This window comes from Mytilus galloprovincialis, chromosome 1 (assembly GCF_965363235.1).
Source record: "Mytilus galloprovincialis chromosome 1, xbMytGall1.hap1.1, whole genome shotgun sequence".
In the NCBI taxonomy this organism is placed as follows: domain Eukaryota; kingdom Metazoa; phylum Mollusca; class Bivalvia; order Mytilida; family Mytilidae; genus Mytilus; species Mytilus galloprovincialis.
The window spans coordinates 49,270,960-49,281,256 of NC_134838.1; the positions used below are offsets into that span (position 1 = coordinate 49,270,960).

Sequence of the window (10,297 nt, forward strand, 5' to 3'; positions counted from 1 at the left end):
CAAATTTATCTCTTTCTGATAAAGGAGAAAAAGTTACTTTAACCTAACTGCATTTTTTTTTTTGAAAGGTTAGATCTAATACATAATGGCCTGCAAGTAAAACATAAATAAAATTAAATTTGTCAATAAAAAAGTTGATCTTCGTACACCATGCTTCTAAAATTTGCATCTCTCTTCTCCTGTTTATCTTGTGTAACTTGTCATGAAGATCTTGTGCTGTAGGATTCTTGCTTTGCCAATCTGTTAACACTTGCCGAGTAGGACTAACTCCAGGTCGCCTTTGTTCCATTTCAAATAGTCTCACTTCCTGATGGGTGTAACCTATTTCTGCAGCTGTAAAATGAGTGCAAAATGTATTTAATTCAGTATTTTGTTGGGATTTATATTTTATCAAACAACCTCTCAGGGAATACTATGCCTTTAGATTTTCTGTCAGGCTGATTGCATTACATACATGTAGTTCCTTTACCCTTTTTCAAATTCAGGGAGAAAAAAAAATCAAAATAATTGTGGAAAGGCTTTTATGTCATTTGGTCTTAATGCCATGATTGACCACTGAGTGAAATTGTACTTCCTCAAAGAATATATATCTTTTTCAGTTATAATACCGTTTAAACTAAACTAAATCTCTCAGAACTTTGCTGTTGTTGCTGTAGAAAGACGCAAGATTGGGACAGACATATGTAAAGTCTTAATTTACAAGATTGTGAATGCTGTATCCAGAACTGATTTTTTTTTTTATCTCAATACATATAAAGATGCACACAAAAAATGTGGATGCTGACTTCTAAAAGAGCATATATATATATATATATATTTATATAACCCACATCCACCATTGTCCCATGGAACTTGGTCACACAATTGACACAGGTCTTCTTGACTGAAAAAGGTTTTTATGCTCCATTTATGGGCATTATGTTTTCTGGGTGTGGGTCTGTGCGTCTGTTCGTGTCTGTTCATCTGTCTGTTCATCTGTCTGTCCTGTTTCAGGTTAAAGTTTTGGTTAAGTTTTTGGTCGAGGTAGTTTTTGATGAAGTTGAAGTCCGATCAATTTGAAACTTAGTAAACATGTTCCCAATGGTATGCTCTTTCTAATTCTAAAGCCAAATTAGAGATTTTATCCCATTTTCATGGTCCACTGAACATATAAAATGATAGTGCGGATGGGGCATCTGTGTACTTGGAACACATTCTTGTTTTAACAGTGATGAACATGTATCAAGATTTTTTTTAATGGAAGTTGATAATGGAACCCAAAAAAAGTCTTTTAAAAAATAAGAAGGGGAAAGGGGTTGGGCATAAAACTTTCAGGAAAACCAGCTTCACTTTAATAGAAATCATGATGTATGGGCATTTTATTTACCAGCAATATATAATTAATTTCTACTTTTAAGTTTGCTCTAAGGTTTTACAGAAAAAAAACTTTCTGATATCATAAATATGCATGACAATAACTCACTAATGAATCTTTTATTTTACGCATTATTAAAAACAATTCTACTTATATTAATTAATCATGTTAATTCGTTAGGCAAAATTCCTAAACATACTTGAAAAACCTGAAGCAAAGCAAGAGTGGTGTTATTGCTTTACTCCATTTCAAAATGAAGCATTCAATTTTGAGATAAAGTAAAATTTAGCAATCATAAAATTGAGAATGGAAATGGGGAATGTGCCAAAGAGACAACAACCCCACCATAGGTCTTCAATGCAACGAGAAATTCCCGTACCTGGAGGCGTCCTTCAGCTGGCCCCTAAACAAATATATACTAGTTCAGTGATAATGAACGCCATACTAAACTCCAAATTGTACACACGAAACTAAAAGTTAAAATAATACAAGACTAACAAAGGCCAGAGGCTCCTGACTTGGGACAGGCGCAAAAGTATGGCGGGGTTAAACATGTTTGTGAGATCTCAACCCTCCCCTATACCTCTAGCCAATGCAGAAAAAGTAAACACATAACAATATGCACATTAAAGTTCAGTTCAAGAGAAGTCCGAGTCTGATGTTAAAAGATGTAAGCAAAGAAAATAAACAAAATGACAATAATACATAAATAACATCAGACTACTAGCAGTTAACTGACATGCCAGCTCCAGACTTCAAATAAACTGATTGAAAAATTATGTCTTCATCATATGAATATCAGGCACAATCCTCCCCATGAGGGGTTTAGTATCATACCATCATAACATATATGAGAAGAACATAACCCATGTCATGCCAACAACTGGTTTATCAATAATAAATGAGTTTAGTTCTGATGCAAAGACCCTATTTAAGAATTGAATGCTTCTTTTTGTAACTTTATTGGGGTGTAAAAGCGTTGACCGAAGTACATTTTGTTTCCGCGCTTCATTCTAAAAATGTGCGCATGGTCAACGCTTTTACAACCCTATGAAGTTACAAAAAGAAGCATTCAATACTTATAATTACATTTTTTAGCTAGGATCATGAAAACACGATTTACATCAAGTTTTTATTTAATTTACCTGTGCACTTTATTATGGGACCTCGTGTCATCATGAATGATAAGTTTTATTGTGTGATACAACTGCTTAAGGAATAACACGTGATGTGCAGTTAGCCAATCAGAATAACGTATTATAATGAAACATACATCTAATGTAATTATAAGTGAATCAATATTAACACCAAAATATGCAATCTATAATGACCTGACAACAGTATTGTAACTATATCCCTTCTTAATAAGTCTATTTAAAGGTTTTGTTAGCTTCTGACATGTCTGAGGTGAATACAGACATTTTTGTGCTTTCTAAAGAATATTTCCATAAAATATTGGATGTGAAATACCTGAATGTATAAGAAGTCTGCATGTTGAGCTATATTTCCGAATGATGTCCTTATACCGATGATAAAATTTAGTAAATGTTTTGACTAGTTTGTGCGATATCGAAAACCCTGGTGTAATAATTTTTCAGTAATACATAAATTTCTCTCGTTAAAATCTAAAACATTGTTACATACACGAGCGAATCGTACAAGTTGAGATATATAAACACTGTAAGATGGTGGCAAGGGAACGTCACCATCTAACAAGAGGCTCTCAAGAGCCTGAAGCGCTCACCTGGTAAACAATGCCTTATTGAACATATTGAACCATGCCAGGCAAACATGTACAGCTAACAATTCTTCAATATTAACCTATTTGTAGATCTTACTTTGCTGATCATTTTTGCTGTTTACAGTTTATCTTTATCTATAATGATATTCAAGATAATGACCAAAAACTGCAAAATTTCCTTAAAATTACCAATTAAGTGGCAGCAACCCAACAATGGTTTGTTTGATTCGTCTGAAAATTTCAGGGCTGATAGATCTTGACCTAATGAACATTTTTACCCCATGTCAGATTTGCTCTAAATGCTTTTGTTTTTGAGATATAAGCCAAAAACTGCATTTGACCCCTATGTTCTATTTAAAGTAAGGGCGGCCATGTTTTTTGACAGATCAAAAATCGAAGCACACACTTTGTGCAGGATAATCTAAGGAACTATCATGCTAAGTTTCATCCAAATCCATTCAGTAGTTTCAGAGGAGAAGATTTTTTAAAGTTAGCAAATATGATGAACAAATTGTGAAAAATTGTCATTAAAGGACATTTACCCCTTAAGGGGTCAATTGACAATTTTGGTCATATTAACCTATTTGTAGATCTTACTTTGCTGATCATTTTTGCTGTTTACAGTTTATCTTCATCTATAATAATATTCAAGATAATGACCAAAAACTGCAAAATTTCCTTAAAATTACCAATTAAGTGGCAGCAACCCAACAATGGTTTGTTTGATTCATCTGAAAATTTCTGGGCTGATAGATCTTGACCTAATGAACATTTTTACCCCATGTCAGATTTGCTCTAAATGCTTCCGTTTTTGAGATATAAGCCAAAAACTGCATTTGACCCCTATGTTCTATTTTAAGTAACGGCGGCCATGTTTTTTGACGGATCAAAAATCGAAGCACACACTTTGTGCAGGATAATCTCAGGAGCAATCATTTTAAGTTTCATTCAAATCCATTCAGTAGTTTCAGAGGAGAAGATGTTTGAAAAATTGTTAACAACGACAGACGACGACGACGATGACGACGTCGACGACGACGGACGCCAAGTGATGAGAAAAGCTCACATGGCCTTTTAGGCCAGGTGAGCTAAAAATGGATAATTAACGATAGGAAATGAGAAATCATCTCTTTTATCATAAATTTTAGTATTAAGCTTTCCGTTATTGATATATTTATCAAGATTGAGAAGGGCAGAGGTCATTGTTAGTACTAGCTTTATTCAAAGTAAGTTCAACAGGATAAATTTCTTTAGTATACATACTGAAGTCGTCATTATTGAGAGCCAAAATATCATCCAAATATCTAAAAGTATTATCAAATTTGTGTATCAGATATTGTTTTGATGGGTCTTTGCTGATATTTGTCATAAATTGTAACTCATAGCAATACAGAAACAGGTCCGCAATAAGTGGCGCACAGTTAGTCCCCATTGGAATTCCGATAACCTGACGATATACGGAATCTCCAAAGCGAACAAAAATGTTATCTAGTAAAAATTCAAGGGCATATATAGTATCAAAGCATGTCCAATTGACAATTTTTTTGTTTATTGCTACTAAAAAATGACCTAAAAGAGTTCGCCTCTGTTATTATTCTAGTGGTGATGAAATCCTGGAGTCCATGTCTACATATCTTAAGTGCCTAAAAAAATATAAACATTGTATACAAAGTTCTCAATTCAAACATAGTTATCTCTATATTTGTATTGGTTTGAATAAAATGTAAATGGAATGTGTTTTTTTTATTCTTTTAAATATGGAAGAGCTCTTATATGAGGTGTCAGAATTTCAGGGAACTGAAGGGTATTTCTTATTTCAAAACCATAAATAGATGATGAAAATTCAAGATTTATACAATAAAAGGTAACACAATACAAAAATCTGATTATGAATTGAAAAAAAAGTAATGATTACATAGCTCTTATTTCAGAAAATGTTCATCATAAGATTTTAATGGACAAAATAGTTATTACCTTAACATACCTCTTTTCATTAGCGACAAGGAAAAGGTTTATGATTTGTCAAGAAGTTAAAAGACTGAATTTTTATTATACATTTATATTTTAAGTATTTCCTTATTGGAATTTAATTCATTATTTTCAACAGTAGTTAGATTGGAGAGTGTGTTGGCAATTACATTTGTACTAACGGATACCTTACTTCACTTCAAGATAAAACTATTAAAGTCATTCATTTTTTTTGTTTATACGTAAATTAATAATTCACATGTGTATTTAATTCATTTTAAATGAATTCCCCCAAAAAACAAAAAAGATATACAAACAATAGTGATTTATTAAAATACGAGAAAATATACAATTACAGGTAACACTTACCAGGAAAATAAACGATGATTTCTACAGGTGAATTATGTTTACATCTTAATAATTAATTGATTGATTAACATCAGAGGTTTATCATGCCTGTCAAAAACCAAGTCAATCGTAACAAATTCTTTTCAATTTTTTTCTGACATTTTCATTGGTTATTAGGCCAGCCAAACAAATTTTATTCTGTTGTGAAAGAGGATATTTCTACTTGAATACATAAAAGCACAATGTCACAAAAGGAAAAGGTTGCACTTGCAGATGTGACTGAATAATAATATGTAATCATGCTTTTAAAATAGGGGTTTCCTAGTGTTACTGTAAGAAAGGTCAAATTATTTGAATGTAAAACATGTACTTGATTAAATCAACAACTATTTTGGTTGATCATTATTATAGATTCACTCATATCTATCTGGTGGGACATGGTTAAAATTAGACATGAATATATTACCCTAAAACACAGAAGATATGTATCACCATTTCTTCTAAACCTGTAATAAAATAAACAAATACCCTCCTGCAGGCTAGTCAACTTTCCTTATTTATGGGCAATTTCTCCCATAAAAGATGTTGACCCAACTCATAAAATTGTCCACTTTAATAGATGACTTTTGATATTTTTTTAAGGTTGTATGGCGACTTATAGTTGTTTTACATAATTAAAACCCCAAGGGTAACTGGGGTATAAAAGTTTTTGGTCTTCTTCTGACTTTCAGTGAAACGCTTGCCAAAGAGGGGCGTCTGTTTGGCTGTGTCGGATTAACAAGTTTGCAGCTACATCCAATAAGAATGGGAACATTAAATCCAATGCCTCATGTAAAGAGAGTGCCACGCTCTCTGCACGTTAAAAACCCTTGCAAAAACTCTTAGAGGGGTCCATTGTTGGCCTGTTGCAAGGCAACAGTTACATTTCTGTTCCTTTCCAATATACCCTCAATTTCTATTGGCTGTTCAAAGTTCCCTGACCTTCATCCTGGATGGCCTCTATTACCAGACCTTCCTAATGTATGAATTGTTAATTTGTTCTCAACCTGAACATGCATAAAATATTTGCCACTGGATGTTAAGCAACCAAAAATCTATCAATCAATCAATAATTTAAAATTTGGTGGAGAGTTGTGTCATTACAAATCTTCATATTTGTATATGAATACCTCAAACAGGCATTTTTGAGAGTTAAAATGGCTTTTCACTTTTAATTAATTTAATTTAAACATATTTATTTATAGTGGATTGGGAAACAAGTTTTGCAACTTACATGTATATTAATCCCTTTCCACTTTGCGGGTGCGAGTGCTGCCTTGTAGCGGCATTAGCCTGCTCTTTTTCGAAATCTACAAGGGTGTCTTTAACGTGCAAGAGATATGGCTCTCTCTTAACACGGGTCAGCCATTTATCGTCCCCTTCCGACGGACTATCATCGTTTCCTCGAGACCATACTCGCAAATGGTGTCAAGGGAGAGCCGAAAATTCAGTTCCTGAAATTTTCATCCTCGACGGGAATCGAACCAGGAACCTTTGTGTTAGTAGTCTGATGCACTAACCACTACACCACGGCACTTTTAAGCTCATATACTTATTTAAAACCATATAATAGAAGTTTATTAACACAAATGCCATGCATATGATATGATATATGCATTAAGTCCTCTAGATCTGGTACTTCAAATTCCTGAATGGAGATTTTAAAAAGTTAACAGCTATGTCCCCCACCCCTTCAACAAAATTTTCCATAATATATTATCTTCAATAAAAAGCATTACTAGCATGACTAGTATGTCCAGAAGAAATATAAAAAAAAAATAGACCTTTTGCTCATCATTCTACAAGAACTAACAACCTAACTTTTTATCTTACTTACTACGAGCCTAAGAATGGAATTTGAAAATATATATTAAGGAATAAGATGAATTAGCATATGATGATTTACGACAACATGAAATATTGAAGAATTTGATAAATGTCAATCAATAAAATAAATAAAAATGTAATTGAATTAATCATCAATTAGCATATTCAATTCCTATGTCATCTGAACTATTATCTTTAATTTTAATGTCAAAAGGAAATGATTACAAAATCATGAGTTATTTCTCTTATTATGTAATATTATTGTTACCAATTATAAGGAAATTATGGCTGCAGTCAAATTAATTACTTTCCCTTAAACAGGAAAATAATTTCAATGCAATGAGTGACATTGTATAAATAACATGATATTCTTGATAGTCAAACTGCCTCAAACATGTTAGACATTGTAAAATTGCATTAGCTAAGATTTAGGCAGAATATTAAAATGTGACTTTTGGTTCAAACATTTTCAAATGTACATGTATTGAGTAAAATTTAAATATTTTTGTTATTAGAAGTCAATTTTGTTCAATTTTGTCAAACAAAGCTTAAAAAAAAACATTTCTAATCTTTAATTCATTGACTTTTCAGTGATTGATTGATGCATTGGTGTTTTAATGCCACTTTCAATACTAATGTGCTATTTCGTGTCGGAAGCCAGATACCCAGGGGAACTGTTGACCTTCAGAAAGAAAACTGAAAATCCTAGTCAATTAAGACCAGTGCAGGATTCAACATATGCGAACTCATAACCTCAGTGTTGACACGCTAGTTGGACTACTTTGACAGCTCACCAACTCAGAGGCCCCTATTTAAGATCCATTTTCAATTTTGATTACCAACATAAGGACCTATAGCAAGCTTTCATCTCAATTTTCTCATCTGTTTTTCAACATGTTCAAAATAAATGACACAGGCATCAAACCATCAAAATCATTTGAATATTTAATTTTGTTCCAATACTGAAATTTTTTCATTCCTGTATTTTCTAACAAACATATGGAGCCCAGTATCATTTCAACTGCACACATTTAACATTTTACAAAAATCCTTCAAAGACCTGATACACAATCTGTTGTCTTACCAATCAGTATGATCAGTGAACCACAAATTATTTCCTCTTTTACAAATTTGATGGTCTTTTTTAAAAAACTTTATGGCTTCTATACTATTAAACGAGAAGACCTCATTTTTGGTGTCGCTTCTCTTCTTTCCACAATAAATTAATCAACACGCCTCTGTGTCCTATAGGTACAGTGCATAGTCGCATTTGTCATTCATTCATATGATTATTCAGATTGAGTTATTTTAGGAGAAAAACGAGAAAAAAGGCATCTGGGTATTGTCCCGTCATTGTACGAAATTTTAAGTCAGATTAGACTTCCGGTTTGCGTTTTTCTGTATACTTTGAACATACATATACTAAGAATAAAGTGTATTTTCAGAATTTTATCTGCTATCATTTTATGATACCGCATACTCAGCTTCAAAAGGCCCCGAAATGACAATGTAAAACAATGCAAATGAGAAAACTAGCGGCCTTATTTATGTAAAAAAAATGAACGAAAAACAAATATGTAACACATAAACAAACGACAACCACTGAATTACAGGCTCCTTACTTAAATAAATGTTCATAACATACTAAATGTATGTTCATATTGAAATTAATAGAAAACCAAAAATTGGGAACTTTGGAAATAAAGGTGGAGGGTAAAAAAAAACATTTTCCTGTCCCCAATAACCTATGACTTATGATACTTTTGCTGAAATTCTCCAGTCATTCTGTATTTAACAAAATTCTTCCAACAACACTTTACCTACTGATACTTTAAACTACACTCTGAATGCCCGCGGTTTCGCGGGTGTGTTCTAGTAATTATTCATAATTGTAAAGTACATTTCAAGCTAATGAATTCTTATTTGACATTCTTCAAACGCTTTGAGTAGTAACACCTATGGTAAAATTCTAATATTTCATATGTCTATATTTAGCATAAAGGACTAACCACTGGTAAAATACATTGTAACAGTATATTTTTAAAACATGTTTAAGTCCACATGAATTATTTCTTAAATTAAAAAAAAAGTGAGATCAAAGACCTAGTCAGAAATAATAAATTTAAAGCAATTCAATAGAGAAAACTAACCACCTAATTTATGTATTAAAAGAAAAACAAATATGTTACACAAGATTCAAGATTTTATTGTCCAATCATGGGTTATACATGTACAGCAACTAACGATAATTCGTTATTATCACTGAATTACAGGCTCCTGACAATGCCAGAGTTAGGACCAGCATATACATAACGTCACTTTGACAGTGTTTAACTATTAAGAAGACGTCAAACACTTCCTCTTACTTTGGACAGTGGTACAACAACACAAAACAAGAACACAATATACAAAAGAATAAACTAATAACAAGTATGATAAAGAGCAGCAAACAACTACCACTCATTTACAGGCTCCTGACTTGGATCATGCACATAAATAATGAGGCATGGTAATTACCCTCCCCTAATCTGGGATAGTGGTGTAATAGTACAACATAAGAATGAATTATAAAAATACCCTACATTTATATCAAAGTTATGTCAGTGTTTTAAAAAACATACAAGACAAGGTTTCTTCATATTCTTTACAGGCGTCAAAAATTTATTTTTTGGTGATTCCTGTTATATTTTCTGTGAATGTAATTATCAAATGAAAAACCCATAATACATATGAAACGCATTGTAGTTATAACCTGTCAGAGGTTGTAACACATGTAACTTTGACAGATTTGTAAAATGGGATCTGGTAACATAAAACATAAAATAACAATGAATTTTCCACAAACCTAAATGTTGCCATGCATTGTCGATGTCCAAATTTTGAGCAATTTGTCTTGTTATACTGTATGGAAGATGGTAAATGTATCTGTTCTGTTTTTCGTGCATCCTGTCTTTCAGTTTCGGAAAAACTGTAGCAGCCATATTGAACAGGAAGTATTTTGATATTAAGGGGGTTTCCCT

The 10,297-nt window shown here is 32.4% G+C and overlaps 1 protein-coding gene across 2 annotated transcripts in view; it reads right to left on the minus strand.

The window, feature by feature from the left end:
- Window positions 1-10,283, minus strand: part of LOC143076991 (uncharacterized) — a 29,955-nt gene extending 19,672 nt beyond the window's left edge. The window contains exons 1-2 of one of the 2 annotated variants that reach the window (XM_076252885.1): window positions 10,123-10,283; window positions 148-333 (exon numbers count right to left, since the gene is read on the minus strand). In XM_076252885.1, coding sequence (XP_076109000.1) covers window positions 148-333; window positions 10,123-10,258 — 322 coding nt within the window. In that variant the 5' untranslated portion in view covers window positions 10,259-10,283. Of the gene's footprint in view, window positions 1-147; window positions 334-5,432; window positions 5,501-10,122 lie in introns of those variants that run through there. The other variant, XM_076252891.1, reaches the window with a different exon arrangement.
- Window positions 10,284-10,297: the final 14 nt, after the last annotated feature.